General features: G+C 46.7%; 1 protein-coding gene and 1 long non-coding RNA gene across 7 annotated transcripts in view; one reads left to right on the forward strand and one right to left on the reverse strand.

Annotated features, from left to right (window-relative positions):
• Positions 1–12,642, forward strand: part of RBCK1 (RANBP2-type and C3HC4-type zinc finger containing 1) — a 31,413-nt gene extending 18,771 nt beyond the window's left edge. For 4 of the 6 annotated variants that reach the window (XM_081323783.1, XM_081323788.1, XM_081323784.1 and 1 more), the window contains 6 exons: positions 2,724–2,884; positions 3,771–3,882; positions 5,838–6,017; positions 8,188–8,286; positions 9,990–10,133; positions 12,302–12,467. In XM_081323783.1, coding sequence (XP_081179909.1) covers positions 2,724–2,884; positions 3,771–3,882; positions 5,838–6,017; positions 8,188–8,286; positions 9,990–10,133; positions 12,302–12,382 — 777 coding nt within the window. In that variant the 3' untranslated portion in view covers positions 12,383–12,467. Of the gene's footprint in view, positions 1–2,723; positions 2,885–3,770; positions 3,883–5,837; positions 6,018–8,187; positions 8,287–9,989; positions 10,134–12,301 lie in introns of all 6 variants that reach the window. The other 2 variants (XM_081323786.1, XM_081323787.1) reach the window with 2 other exon arrangements.
• The window catches only part of LOC308665726, a 183,002-nt gene continuing 179,077 nt past the window's right edge, over positions 11,724–15,648 (reverse strand). Inside the window, exon 2 of the long non-coding RNA XR_014025939.1 lies at positions 11,724–12,919. This is a non-coding gene — a long non-coding RNA (uncharacterized lncRNA). The remainder of the gene's footprint in view (positions 12,920–15,648) is intronic.

The raw sequence follows: 15,648 nt of genomic DNA on the forward strand, positions 1-15,648 counted from the left end.
GGGATTGATCTGAAGAGCCCTGGTGGCGCAGTCGTTAGAAGGCAGCATTGCAGGCTGACTCTGCCCACTGCCGGGAGTTCGATCCTGACTGGCTCAAAGTCGACTCGGCCTTCCATCCTTCCGAGGTCGGTAAAATGAGGACCCAGATTGTTGGGGGGGCAAGAGGCTGACTCTGTAAACTGCTTGGAGAGGGCTGTAAAAGCAGTGTGAAGTGTAAAAGCAGTGTGAAGCAGTATATAAATTAAATTAAAATTAAATTATATAAGGGCTGTTTCTATTTTTCTCTACTGCACTCCACTGCACTCCACTCTACTCTACTCTACTGCAATAGTGGCGCAGTGGTTAGAATGCAGTGTTGCAGGCTGACTCTGCCCACTGGCTCAAGGTCGACTCAGCCTTCCATCCTTCCGAGGTCCGTAAAATGAGGACCCAGATTCTTTGCGGCAAATATGCTGACTCTGTAAACTGCTTAGAGAGTGCTGTAAAGCACTGTGAAGCGGTGTATAAGTCCTAAGTGGTATTGCCCTTCCTTCCTTCCTTCCTTCCTTCCTTCCTTCCTTCCTTCCTTCCTTCCTTCCTTCCTTCCTTCCTTCCCCAACTTCGCTTCCCTTCCTCATCAGCTTCCTTTCCTTTCCTTTCCCCTTTCTCCCTTGTTTTCCACATCAACCTTCTTTCCTTTCTTTCTTTCCTTCCTTCCCTCCTTATTTCTCCTTCCCTCTTCCCTTCTTCCCTCCCTTCTCTTCCCTCCCTTCTTTTTCTTTCTTTCCTTCCTTCTCCTTTCCTTTCGTGTCCCTTTCCTTTCCTCCCCTCCCTTTCCCCTTTCTCCCTTCCACTGTCCTTCCTTCCTTCCTTCCTTCCTTCCTTCCTTCCTTCCTCCCTCCCTCCCTCCCTCCCTCCCTCCCTCCCTCCCTCCCTTCCTTCCTTCCTTCCTTCCTTCCTTCTTTCCTTCCTTCCTTCCCTCCCCCTTTCTTCCTTTGTTCTCCTTCCCCGTCCTTCCTTCCCATCCCTCCCTCCCTCCCTCCCTCCCTCCTTCCTTCCTTCCTTCCTTCCTTCCTTCCTTCCTTCCTTCCTTCCTTCCTTCCTTCCTTCCTTCCTTCCTTCCTTCCTTCCTTCCTTCCTTCCCTCCCTCCCTCCCTCCCTCCCTCCCTCCCTCCCTCCCTCCCTCCCTCCTTCCTTCCTTCCTTCCTTCCTTCCTTCCTTCCTTCCTTCCTTCCATGGTGCACAGTGGTCCGAATGTAGGTATTGCAGGCTAACTCACCCCTCACTGCCAGGAGTTCGATCCTGACTGGCTCAAAGTTGACACAGCCTTCCGTCCTTCCGTGGTCGGTAAAATGAGGGCCCGGATTGTTGGAGGGCGGAGGGGCAAGAGGCTGACTCTGTAAACCGCTTAGAGAGGGCTGTGCTGCCCTGTGAAGGGCTATCCAGGTGGTCCTCGACTTAACGACCACAATTTAAAGTCCCAAGACAGTGGTTAAATGGGTGTTGTCCCATTTTACGACCTTTCTTGCCTCAGCTGCTAAGCGAATCGTTGCAGTTGTTAAGTGAGTCACCCAGTTATGAAGTGAATCCGGCTTCCCTCCTGGACTTTGCTCGTCAGCAGGTCGCAGAAGGGGGATCACGTGACCCTGGGACACTGTGACCGTCATAAATATGAGTCAGTTGCCCAGCGTTCACATTTGGATCACGTGACCGCAGGGAGGCTGCAGCGCTTGCAAGTGTGAAAAACGGGTCCTAAGGCCTTTTTTTCCCAGTGCTATCATAACTTCAAACGGTCACGAAGTGAATTGTTGTAAGTCGAGGACTACCTGTAGTGTATGAATTCAGCCTGATCGTTATTGGCTGGAGAAGAGAATAACCCATGGCCTTTTCAGACTTCGTAGGCAATTTAGGTCATAAAAGGCACTAGAACAGAACAGAACAGAACAGAACAGAAAATAGAATAGAATATATAGAATAGAATGGAATAGAATATAGAATAGAATAGAAAATAGAGTAGAGTAGAGTAGAAAATAGAATAGAATACAAAATAGAATAGAAGATAGAATAAAATATAGAATAGAATGGAATATATAGAATAGAATGGAATAGAATATAGAATAGAATAAAATAGAAAATAGACTAGACTAGACAAGACTAGAGTAGAAAATAGAATAGAATAGAAAATAGAATAAAATATAGAATAGAATAGAAAATTGGAATGGAACGGAACAGAATTAGAATAGAATAGAATAGAATAGAATAGAACAACAGAATATATGGAATGGAATAGAGCAGAAAATGGAATAGAAAATAATAGAATATATAAAATAGAATGGAATAGAATATAGAATAGAATAGAAAATGAGTAGAGTAGAAAATAGAATAAAATAAAAAATAGAACAGAACAGAACAGAATAGAATAGGATGGGATGGGATGGGATGGGATAGAAATACAATATAGAATAGAATAGAATAGAATAGAATAGAATAGAATAGAATAGAATAGAATAGAATAGAATAGAATCATGGAATGTAATAGAATAGAATAGGAATAGGAATAGAATATGGAATGGGGAATAGAATAGAATAGAATAGAATAGAATAGAATAGAATAGAATAGAATAGAATAGAATAGAATAGAATAGAATAGAATAGAATAGAATAGAATAGAATATCCTTATTGTCATTGTGTAATTAAAAGCCACACAGATAAGAAAATCCCTCCCATCTCTCTTTGGTTACAGGTGGAAGAAGAGGAGAAAGAGAGAAACTATAAGCAACTCCTGGAGTGGGATAACCAGAATTTGGTGTTTTCTGAGGAAGCCATTCTGTGCCCGATCTGCTTCATGAACCTGGAGCCTGGGGAGGGCGTGACCCTCCGGGAATGTCTCCATTCCTTCTGCAAGTAAGCCTTGGCCCCAAAACCTGCTCAGGATTTATTATCTTGTCCTGTTATAAGGCAGAGGATGACACTTGGATGATGGCCTTAGAAGACATCTAAGATGGGTTTATAGAACTGGTCTCCCTGGCATGGGGACTGCTAGTTTCTACCTCTGTGACATCGCAATGGTCTTAGGAGGCATCTAAGATGGTTTATGTAACTGGTCACCCTAGCATGGGAATTGCTAGTTCTTATTTTGGTGGTCTCTTGATGGTCTTAAGAGACATCTAAGATGGGTTTCCATAACTGGTCTCTCTAGTATAGGAATTGCTAGTTCCTACCTCAGTGATATCTTGATGGTCTTAGTAGACATCTAAGATGGGTTTCCATAACTAGTCTCCCTAGCATGGGAATAGCTAGTTCGTATTTTGGTGATCTCTTGACGGTCTTAGGAGACATCTAAGATGGGTTTCCATAACTGGTCTCCCTAGCATGGGAATTGCTAGTTCTTATTTTGGTGATCTCTTGATGGTCTTAGAAGACATCTAAGATGGGTTTCCATAACTGGTCACTCTAGTGTTGGAATTGCTAGTTCCTACCTCAATGATATCTTGATGCTTTAGGAGACAGCTAAATTCAGAGCTTTTGGTGATCAAGAAGTATCCATGTATGGGGTCCTTGGTGCTCTCTGAGCTTGGTGGTTTTCCTGCAGACATTTCGTTACCCAACTAGGGAACATCATCAAGCTCAGAGAGCACCAAGGACCTCACAGTTCAACTCTCAGCTACAGATATTCTCTTCTGTCAGTGTCCAAGTGTGCTCTTCATGGCCATATCAGAATTCTCTGGAAGTTCTAGGTGTGCTTCAATTGTATGATGATCTGTTCTGTACTTTCTCCCTGCACCCTCAGAGACTGCTTGAGGGGGACCATCCTCAACAGCCCAGAACCGGAGGTCAAATGCCCCTACATGGACAATAATTACTCCTGTCCCTGGCAGATGCTGGACCGCGAGATCAAAGCGGTGAGTATCCAAATGGATCTCCAAACCAGCCTTTCGTCCCCACTTCTACTCTTAACATTCCTCACCACTGCCCTGGAAGAGAAGAGCTGTGGCTTTCCAGTGGATAGCCACCCTCAGGCCCAACACACAAATGGTGAAGGATGCTGGGGCTGGTAGTTCGGCAACATCTGGAGCAGGGTCTCCTGACCACTTAGGTTGAAGAACATATTTGGAATTTTGATCATACACTGGGTGGGGGTTGCTCTCAGAAAATGGTGGACACAGCAGATATAATCACAGGAGACAGATAGACCAGTTTGACAAACTCTCAGATTATTTTGAAAACAAAATATGTCTGTCTTTCTGTCTAATCTATATCTAACCCTTCTATCCATCCGTCTCTCTTGTCATCTAACTTTCTATGTCTAGAATCTATCTGATCTACAGTATTGTATATCTATCATTTATCTTTCAATTAGCTATCACGTGTACCTATGTATCAATTTATCCATCCCTGTTTCACCTGTATCTTCTATCTCTGTCATCTATTTATCTTTATTGATCTAATTGCTATCATCTGTCCATCCATCCATCCAATCCATCCATATCTATCTATCTATCTATCTATCTATCTATCTATCTATCTATCTATCTATCTATCTATCTATCTATCATCTCTAATCATCTATCTCTATCAATATATCCATCCATCCATCTATATCATCTCTATTTCTAATCATCTATCTCTTATCAATATTTCATCTATCTATCTATCTATCTATCTATCTATCTATCTATCTATCTATCTATCCATCTATCATCTATCTCATCTATCATCTCTAATCATCTATCTCTATCAATATATCTGTCTATCCATCCATCTCTATCATCTCTATCTCTCTATTTCTAATCATCTATCTCTATCAATATTTCTATCTATCTATCCTTCCATCTCTATCGTCCATCACTCTGTTTCTAATCTTCTTGTTCTGTACCAGCCTGCTACCGGCCCTGCAGAAAAGGCAGGGACAACCCCTTTACAACCGGCAAGAGGCTGGAATTAAGCCTGCCAAATTTATAGCTACAAAAACAAACAAGACACGAACCAAGAAACAGGAGCTTTAAGAAACATGAACCATCCGAGTGGTTCCCTTCAGCAAACCAGCCCTCCCACGCATTCCCCTTTTATACAGTTCAGGGCGTGGCTTCTCTCTGCCTCCTTCCGAGAAGCCCCATTGCCTTCCTCTGTCTACTCCTAATTGACTGCCTCCTGCGTCGGGCGTCCTTGAACAGGGCCAGCTGTGGGTCATCTTCATCCACACTGTCAGGCTCACACAGCTGGGTCTCCGTGGTGACCAAGTGGGAGGGGCCTGGCTCCACATCAGCAAGGTCTTCAACACCCCCCTCCTCCTCTGAGTCGTCCGACCCAACTGCCGAACCCACAGGCTGACCCTGAATCACAACACTTCTATCTCTATCAATATTACTATCCTCTATATCTATCTAATCTACCTATCTATCTTATGTATCTATGTTATCTATCTACATCTAATGTATCTATGTTTATCTCTATCATCTCTATTTCTAATCATCTCTCTCTATCAATATATCTATCCTCCCCCTCTCTCTCTCATCGAGTGCTGGTTTTTACCAAAACGTATCATAAAACGTGGTCATGTGACCCTGGGATGCTGCAAGCAGCCATAAAGGAAGGCCGGTCACATGACTGAGGCTATTAGAACTTTTTATCTGACTTACAAGTGGCGTTTTTCAGCTCGGTCATAATTTTGACCAGGTCGCTAAGCAACCAGGTTGTAAGTCAAGGACTCCCTCTATCCTCCTCCTGCTTTGGGTTCCACAGGCTAAAGTTTCGTGAAACGATTGTCCCAGCAGATTTTCCCTCTTTGAGGAGAAGGAGGAGGAGTTGGAACACCCGACGAAGGTCTTCTCTAAATTCTTCTCCATTTCACCCGCAGCTACTAACGGAGGAAGAATATCAGCACTTTCTGGACTTGGGAATGTCCATCGCTGAGAATCGTAGCCGGTCCAGTTTCCACTGCAAAACCACAGACTGCCGGGGTTGGTGCTTCTACGAAGACGACGTCAACGAGTTCTACTGCCCGGTGTGCCACAAACTGAACTGCCTGCTGTGCCAGGTGAGGCGTGTCTCATCTTTGGATCAGGCACCACGCCGGTCCCGCGCAGAAGGACTTAGCCCTTAGACTGATATACCTCTTCACAGCGCTTTACAGCCCTCTCTAAGCGGTTTACAGAGTCAGCATATTGGGGGGAGGGGGGCAGGCAACAATCTGGGTCCTCATTTTACCGACCTCGGAAGGATGGGTGGCTGAGTCAACCTTCAGCCGGTCAGGATCGAACTGATGGCAGTCAAAAGAATTAGCCTGCAATACTGCATCCTAACCACTGCACCAGAGAGGGAAAGGAAAAGGAGGGAGAGAGGGAGGGAGGAAAGAAAGAAAGAAAAAGAAAGAAGGAAGGAAGGAAGGAAGGAAGGAAGGAAGGAAGGAAGGAAGGAAGGAAGGAAGGAAGGAAAATAATGCAATAGCCCTTAGACTTATATACCTCTTCACAGTGCTTTGCCGCCCTTTCTAAGTAGTCAGCCTATTGGGGGGGGGAGGCAACAATTGGGGGGTCCTCATTTTACCGACCTCAGAAGGATGGAAAGCTGAGTCAACCTTTGAGCCAGTGAGGATCAAACTGCTGGCAGCCGGCAGTCAGCAGAAGTAGCCTGCAGTACCACATTCTAACCACAGCGCCACCAGTGTTGTTCGAGTTAGTAAAGTTTCTCAGGTAGCCAAGAAAAACCAAGTGTACAGGTAGAAAGTAGGTGAAACTTGGCTCAGCTGTGATCCTATGAGAGGGACCTTGGCATCCTAGTGGACGATCACTTCAACATGAGCCGGCCGTGTGCAGCATCAGCCAAAAAAACCCCAGTGCAATCCTTGGCTGCCTAAACAGAGGCATAGAATCAAAATCCCCCGAAGTATTAGTAGCGCTTTATAAAGCCACACCTGGAATCCTGCATCCAGTTTTGCTCACCACATCACAAAAAAAGATGTTGAGACTTTGAAAGAAGTGCAGAGAAGAGCAACTGGGATGATTTAAAGACTTAAAACGTTGCAGGAACTGGGCCTAGACAATCTAGAGAAAAGAAGGACTAAGGGGGACATGATAGCAGTCTTGCAGTGTTTGAGGGGCTGCCACAAAGAGGAGGGGGGGTCAACCTATCCTCCAAAGCACCAGAGGGCAGGACAAGAAGCAATGGATGGAATACTAATGACAGAGAAAAGCAGTTTGGAATTAAAGAAGAAAGTTCCTAACAGTGAGAACAATTAACCAGTGGAACGACTTGCCTTCAGAAGTCGTTGGTGCTCCATCACTGGGTTTTTCCAAAAATAAACTAGAGAACCATTTGACCAGGATGGTATAAGGTCTCCTGCCTTGAGGAGGGTGGGGTTGGACTAGAAGACCTCCAAGGTCCGTTTCAAACCCATTATTCTATCTTCTATAGCAGAGAACCCCAATCTTTCCGGATTTGAGGACTGGTCAGGGGAGGGGGGAGAAAGAGGATGGTTCTCTGCAAGTGGCTGGTGAGCGCATCAGCGCGCCACTATTTGAGCAAGCACTGGGCACGCACGTCCACTGCTCACACGACTGGAGCACGCGCCAACGAGCTTGCCTGTCACACGCCCAAGTAGGGATGTGCGCAAATGTGCTCACTCACCCTCCGCTTCTGCAACCCGGTTCCAAACGGCTCAGGGCCCAGTTAGCGGGGGTTGGGGACCCCTGTTCTATATGGAAAATGTGGAGGTACACCACCTCCTGTTGGGAATCTCCGTGCGGATTCTTTTATGGATGGAAAAAATTGTCCTTGCGAGTGCATTCTCGTGGGAAAAGATCTCAGTCGTGATCCTTCTTGCTTGGGCGACATAGGATCCCTCTCTCTCTCTGCTTACTCTGAATCTGGGAATCCGTGCCCTAATGCAAAGGTCCCCAACCTGGGCCACGGACGCTACCGGTCCCTGTCTTGTTAGGAACCGCGTCACGCAAGTGCGGAGCGATCGAGCAAAGTTTCATCTGCGCATATGCGGGATCTAAGTTGTGCACGAAACCGTCCTTTCCCCTCCCCCCCCCCGATCCCGGTCCGTGGAACAATTGCCTTCCACGGAACCGGTCCACGTTGCCAGAAAGATTGGAAACCCTGCCCTGAGGGGTGGATTAGTGGCAGGGCTGTGCTGAGGGAGGGTCCGTTCAAGGCAACCTTGGTTTGATGATGGATGACATCATGTTTCCCCCCCCCCACAGGCTATTCACGAAAACATGAACTGCAAGGAATACCAGGATGATCTCCAGATCCGGGCGCAGAACGACCACGCGGCCCAACAGACCACGGAGATGCTGCTGGTGAGAACGGCAGAGTGGCTGGGAGCGGTTTTATTACTGAATAAGAGAATTTATAGGGGGGGGGCGACTCCCGGATAATTCCGGGTGGCTGGAGAAATAAAACCGCGATCACAAAAGCCAGGGAACCCCCACCTTGGCTGGTGATGAGAAACCAGCCACGTGAGGAACTCTCGTGGAACCCACGGGTTCCCAGACCCACGGGCAAAAAACCAGGTCTTTGGGGCCTTTTGAAAGAGCGTCGAGATGGGGTGGGGGGGCAATTTTATTTCTGCAGGAGGGAGCTACCACAGAGAAGGCCTTTCTTCTTGGCCCCACCAGACGGACCTCTTTAGCAGAGGGGGCCACCTGTAACATCCCCTGCTTGCCCACTCTGGTGGGTTGGGTAGATATAAATGCAGACCCTAACTCTAATCCTAACTTGTAGAAAAAGCCCCTTCCCTCCAGGGTCTGTCTATCGTCTGTCTGTCTAATCCAGGGGTAGGCAACCTCGGCTCTTTTATGACTCATGGACTTCAACTCCCAGAATTCCTGAGTCAGCTCTGCTGACTCAGGAATTCTGGGAGTTGAAGTCCATGAGTCATAAAAGAGCCGAGGTTGCCTACCCCTGGTCTAATCTAATCTCTGTCTCTCTCTGTCCATTCCTCCGTCATTCTATCCTAACCCTAGCCCAGGGGTAGGCAACCTTGGCTCTTTTACGACTCGTGGACTTCAACTCCCAGAATTCCTGAGCCAGCATGGGGGAACTATGGCTCCCTCATGACTGGTGGACTTCAACTCCCAGAATTCCTGAGCCAGCCATGCTGAGGGGAAAGGGAGAGGTTTCCAAGCTGAGCCATGCTGGCTCAGGAATTCTGGGAGTTGAAGTCCACCAGTCATGAGGGGGCCGTAGTTCCCCCATGCTGGCTCAGGAATTCTGGGAGTTGAAGTCCATGAGTCTTAAAAGAGCCAAGGTCGCCTACCCCTGCCCTTGCCCTATCATCTCTCTCAATCATCTGTCTATCAATATATCTACTTAATCTCTATCATCTATCTGTATTATCTCTCTCTCTCTTTCGCCCACATTTATTATTTTTTATACACAACTCAAGGCAGCAACTATTCCTAACAGTCCTTCCTCCTCCTATTTACCCCACAACAACAACCCTGTGAGGTGCGTTGGGCTGAGAGAGAGAAACTGTTTCAGTCACCCAGCCGGCTTTCATGCCTAAGGTGGGACTAGAACTCACCATCTCCTGGTGATTGGCCCAAAGTCACCCAGCCGGCTTTCATGCTTAAAGCAGTACTAGAACTCACCATCTCCTGGTGATTGGCCCAAAGTCACCCAGCCGGCTTTCATGCTTAAAGCAGTACTAGAACTCACCGTCTCCTGGAGATTGGCCCAAAGTCACCCAGCTGGCTTTCATGCTTAAAGCAGTACTAGAACTCACCGTCTCCTGGGGATTGGCCCAAAGTCACCCAGCCGGCTTTCATGCTTAAAGCAGTACTAGAACTCACCGTCTCCTGGAGATTGGCCCAAAGTCACCCAGCTGGCTTTCATCCCTAAGGCGGGACTAGAACTCACTGTCTCCCAGTTTCTAGCCTGGTGCCTTAAGCACTAAACCAAACTAGGACTCTTATCAACCCTTTGCTCTCCCTCCTGGTGCCACGAGGAAGAGGCGGGCATGCGGTCTGGCTGTTTGGGGCAGCTCTGCTCCCTTTTTCAGAGACTGGTGAGGAATGGGGAGGCCATGTACTGCCCCACCTGCAGGATCATCGTGCAGAAGAAGGATGGCTGCGACTGGATCCGTTGCACCGTCTGCCACACGGAGATTTGCTGGGTGACCAAAGGACCACGCTGGGGACCAGCTGTATGTATTGACGGAGGGTAGAGACCAGGGTGCCCCTGGCACCTGCCTTTGGGAATAATAAGATGCATCCTGCATATTGCAGAGGATTGGATTAGATCAGGGTTTCTCAATCTCAGCCACTTTTAAGATGGGTGGACTTCAACTCCCAGAATCCCCCAGCCGGTTGGCATTGAAAAATATCCCAGACGCTGATGTTACAGCAGGAGTTCTCAAACCTGGCCACTTTTAAGACTTGTGGACTTCAACTCCCAGAATCCCCCAGCCGGTTATGCCGGTTGGGGAATTCTGGGAGTTGAAGTCCAGTTGTTTTAGTTGCCAAAGTTGAAAAAAAAAATCATTCTGGCTGGGGAATTCTGGGAGTTGAATTTCACCCATCTTAAAGTTGCCAGGATTTGAGATCCAGACCCACAATCTCGTGATCCAAAATTCAGACACTTGGCACCTGACTCATATTTATGACAGTTGCAGTGTCCTGGGGTGTGCGTATATGTGTGTCACACAATTCCCCCCTTTCGCGACCATCGGACGATCAAAATCAATGGGGAAGCCAGATTCACTTAACAACCGTGTGTCTAAGTTAACAACTGCGGTGATTCACTTAACTTAGCAAATGTCTCACTTTGCGACATAAATTTTTGGCTCAATTGTGGTCGTAAGTCAAGGACTGCCTGTACAAAGCCCACCGAATAGCAAAAAGAACAGTATCTATATCTATATATATGTCTATATCTCTATGTCTATGTCTATCTCTCTATCTCTGTGTATACATTCTCTCTCTCTCTCTCTCTCTCTCTCTCTCTCTCTCTCTCTCTCTCGATATAGGTACATATAATTTTTTATAATCAGGTGCTTATTTTATCAGCAATATATTGTCTGGGTTCCAACATGTAACTTACTAATACATATTAAGTTCCTTTCTCTCTACCTCATTTTTCTAGTCATTGATAAATGGTATCCCATGTCCTAAAACAAACTGAATCTGCTTTTTCTTTCATTTTCAATGTCAATCTATCCATTTCTGCACAATATAAGATTTTAATTAAATCTTCTTCCGTTGGTAGATCTTCATTTTTCCAATGTTGAGCGAATACAATTCTTGCTGCAGTTAATATATGTAGAATTAAAATATATACACTCTCATAATTTCCTACGATTGTGCCTAACAAAAATAATCCTGGCTTAAAATCTATATTAAGTTTTTTAGTCATTTTCTCTAACCGTGTGTGGATTCTTAACCAGAAACTTTTAGCTTTAGAGCATATTCACCAAAGATGGTAATTAAGTGCCTGGTTTTTGTTTACATTTGCAACAATTGCTTGATATATTTTTAAATATATTTTTAAACATTTCCTCTGCGCTCCCTGCCCCCCCCCATTTATGACGTTTACTGGAAGCAGCTGGCCTTGGGACAACCCAGGAGGTCCCATTGGGCATGGGGTTGGGTGGACTGGGGTAGTCCTCAACATACGACTGTTCATTTAGTGACTGAAGTTACAGTGGTGCTGAACCCCCCCCCCCCGAACATGACCGTTTTTTACAATTACGACCGTGTTGTAGCGTCCCCATGGTCCTGGGATCAAAATTCAGGCATCTGGCATGTATTTATTTTATTATATTATTTGCAAAAATTTATTAGCCATTTATTTAGTGCGGCTGGAGTATCCTGTGATTGTCGTTTGTAACCTTCCCAGCTGGCTTCCATCAAGCAGAGTCAATCGGGGAAGCCAGCTTTCCTTAATGACTGTGGGATTTATTTAACGACCACAGCGATTCATTGAACGACCGCAGTGATTTCCCGAAAGACTGCATGATCCGCTGAACAGCTGTGGCAAAAGAGGTCTTGAAATGGGGCGCAATCACCGTCTCGCTTAGGTGTGGGAATTTTGGGCTGACTTGCGGCCGTTGAGGACGATCTATAGTTAGTCAAGAAGGAGAAAACTGACTCATTTAATGACTCTGGCGGTTGATTAATGACCATTGCAAAAAAAAAAAAAAGTTCGTAAAATTGGATGCGGTTTAAGAGCCGCAGCTTTACCGCTGTGATAAGAGGCTCCGTTAAGGTCGTAAGTTGAGGACGCCTTGCATAGCCATTTTTTTGAGGGGGGGGCGGTCTCGTCCTTGGCAATCCTGCACCCCCTTTTGACGCTCTTGTGATTCTTTCTCTCCAGGGCTCCGGCGACACCAGCGGGGGCTGCCGTTGCAAAGTGAATGGAGTCTCCTGCCATCCAAATTGCCAGAACTGTCATTGATCCGGAGACTCCTGAAAATCAATTTTTTTTCCCCTCCAGACACTCCGTTGGCCTGCAGGGAAACTCGGGAGGCCCAGACGATGGCCGGGGTGACTTTGGGACAATTGCCCGGGGTTCTTCTCCTGGAGTGACCGGGGACCTCCGTTCCCACCACGTCCCATCTGGGAAAACTCTCCTGCGTCAACCGAGGTGGCCGTGGGGCCGAGGATGCACAGGGGGTGCATTTTCGTCCCCCTCCCCACTCCTATGTTGGTTGTGCCCAGAACTTGACCTGCTGGGTTAGTTTTCACTTGAGATGTTGCTTCGTCTTTTTCATTAAAAAAAAAAAGAATGACCCGATCCGTTTTTTTTTTAGCTTTCCTAGGATCTAACGAAGCCACGGAGGCTTGGTGCTCGTTGCAGTAAAGCCAGACTTTGCGGGTTGTGATTTTTATTTCCAAGACAAACCACAATCTCCTCCTTTGTTGGCTATTACGGAACCTTTCGTTGTTTTGCCCGAGGGATGCTCCAACTTCTTGCTGTTTCTTTAGGTCGCGTCTGTGATTTGAGACCAAATCCGGATCAGGTGGAGCTTTTTGTGGTTAAGGGGGTGTTCCCCATTCCCCCACCCACCCACCCAAATCTAGTTTCTAAAATTTAAGGCAAAAGCGGCACAGAATCTATCCCAGGAAATGTGAGAAGTCCACAGAATGAATCTTCCAACGGCTGGGAATTAAAAGTTGTGGAATTGCTAAAAAAAGTTCATCTTTTTTTTTTTGAAAAAAAAATGCACCATTTTGTGAATTTACTACTTGGAAATTATACGAGGAGGCGTCTATGGAGATTCTCCGCCCATACAGGACATGGTTGTCCCAAAGTTGCTTTTTCAAGAGGCAAGTGGACGTCTTTTGTTTCTCCTTGAGAACTTTTCGCTTCTCGCCCAAGAAGCTTCTTCAGCTCTGAGGAAGAACTAAAGAAGAACTGAAGAAGCTCCTTGGAGGAGAAGCGAAAAGTCTTCAAGGAGAAACAAAGTAAGTCCAACTTTCCTCTTGAAAAAAAAAAGCACCTTTGGGTCTACTAGGAGGTGTAAAATAATGGGGAGGGTGTAGTCCAGGGCTGTCAAACTGCTGGCCTGCAGGCCGGACGTGTCGCCGGGAAACCACAGCCACCCCATTGCCGGCAATGGCGAAAAAGCTCCGATACGTTGCACGACGTCACGTGACATCATCGCGAGTTTGACATGTCTGGTGTAGTCAAAATAGTTGTCAGAAGTCTGGAGAACCAATCTACAAGTGTTTCTCAAAACCGTGGCAACTTTTAAGACGTGTGGCCTTCCAATTCGCAGGATCTCCCAGCCAGCCCTGCAATTCTCTGTGCTAGCCGGGGAATTCTGGGAGTTAAAAAATCTCCTCCCACATCTGAAAGTGGCCAACAAAGTTGGAAGGGACCTTGGAGGACATCTAGTCCAACCCCCTGCTCAGGCAGGAAACCCTATACCATTTCAGACAAATAGTTGTCTAGTCTCTTCTTAAAAACTTCCAGCGTTGGAGCATTCACAGCTTCTGGAGGCAGGTGGTTCCACTGGTTAATTGTTCTCACTGTCAGGAAGTTTCTCCTTAGTTCTAGGTTGCTTCTCTCCTTGGTGAGTTTCCATCCGTTGCTTCTTGTCTGGCCTTCTGGTGCTTTGGAGAAGAGCTTGACTCCCTCTTCTTTGGGGCAGCCCCTGAGAGATTGGAACACGGCTATCATGTCTCCCCTCGTCCTTCTCTTCATTAAACTAGACCTACCCGATTCCAGCAACCGTTCCCTATATGTTTTAGCCTCCAGCCCCCTAATCATCTTTGTTGCTCTTCTCTGTACTCTTTCTAGAGTCTCGACATCTTTTTTGCATCGTGGTGACCAAAACTGCATGCAGGATTCCAAGTGTGACCTCACCAAGGCTTTATAAAGTGTTATTAGTACTTCACCTGATCCTGATTCTATCCCTCTGTTACTGCAGCCTAACACTGTGTTGGCTTTTTTGGCAGCTGCAGGGATTGTCCACTAGGACTCCGAGATCCCTCTCACAGTTGCTACTGAAAGACTCCACTCTGAAGTGGGTCAACTCAATATGGCCAATTCACAGCCGCCATCTCACCCCGGACAACTCGCCGCGGGACAATTTTAACAGTTCAATTTAACTACTGGAAATAATCTCAAGAAACAATTTTAATTTTTGCCACTCACGCTTCGTCTTGTCCCTCCTTTGGCATCCTTTAACGATTCTATTCAACGGCGAGTCGTCGCCGACCCGTTCCGCTGAGCCCAAACAGGGAAGAAAGAGAGAATAAAGCTCGATTCAAAACCGGCGCCATCCTTGCCAACAGTTTTAGTTAATACCGCATTTCTTTATTTTACACAATTACAAATCTACAAGTTAACGTAGGTACGTGAGTATACAAAAGTGCCGAGGCGGTGCAAGATGCACGACCGAAGGGTTTTTGTCGATCCCCATTTCTTTTTTCCCCTCCGCTGAACTCGAACCACTGGGCTTTTGTTACCTGTCTGCACACCAGAGAGGTGAAAATTTAAGGATGCAACAGGGGGGAGGGGGCGAGGCAGTCTGGACTGGTGGGTATCCAGAGTCAGCACTGCAAGCCTGGGATTGTGTGAAGTGGAAGAGTGCCGTCAAGTTGGTGTGTTCAGGGTAAACGCTGCCTGTTGCTTCACTCGTGACAAGCAGCAAGGAAAAGGCTTCTGCCCCATCCCGGCACCGATGGGGTCCCAGTTAATTCAATGGAGGTGCAGGCCTGTTCCCCAGCAAAGCACCATCCTTTTCCAACTGCAACTAACCAGCGAAATCCCGGGCCAAATTTTTTTTTAGGCTGCAGTGCAAACTCCATTTCTACTTAGTGTTCACCTGTTTGCCAAATTCCCCTCAATGCTCGTTTTCTAGGAATAAGACACTGGATTTTGGCAGAGAGCAAAGGCCCTTAGCTATAAATCCTCCAAAATCCAGGTTGCTAAGATTCGGCTGACTGGCGCTGAACTGGGGGAACCTCACTTCCTATTTAAGACGTCCCTAAGGGACCGTGCGTAAGTGCCCTGGCCTGTCTCTCGCCCCCGTCACATTTTTGATTTTCTCGATTTCCCCACCCCCCCCTTTCCCCGAATTTGTCCTTTTTGTACGAGCGAAATAAAGGCTCGAGACGGTTCTTGCGAAATACGGTGGGACGGAATTTCTCTTTCCAACGGCCGCATCTTTCCTGCGGTTGGAAGCAAACTTTAGGGCTCCCGATTTTCCTCGG

Source organism: Vipera berus (genome assembly GCF_964194415.1).
Source record: "Vipera berus genome assembly, chromosome: 3".
Classification (NCBI taxonomy): domain Eukaryota; kingdom Metazoa; phylum Chordata; class Lepidosauria; order Squamata; family Viperidae; genus Vipera; species Vipera berus.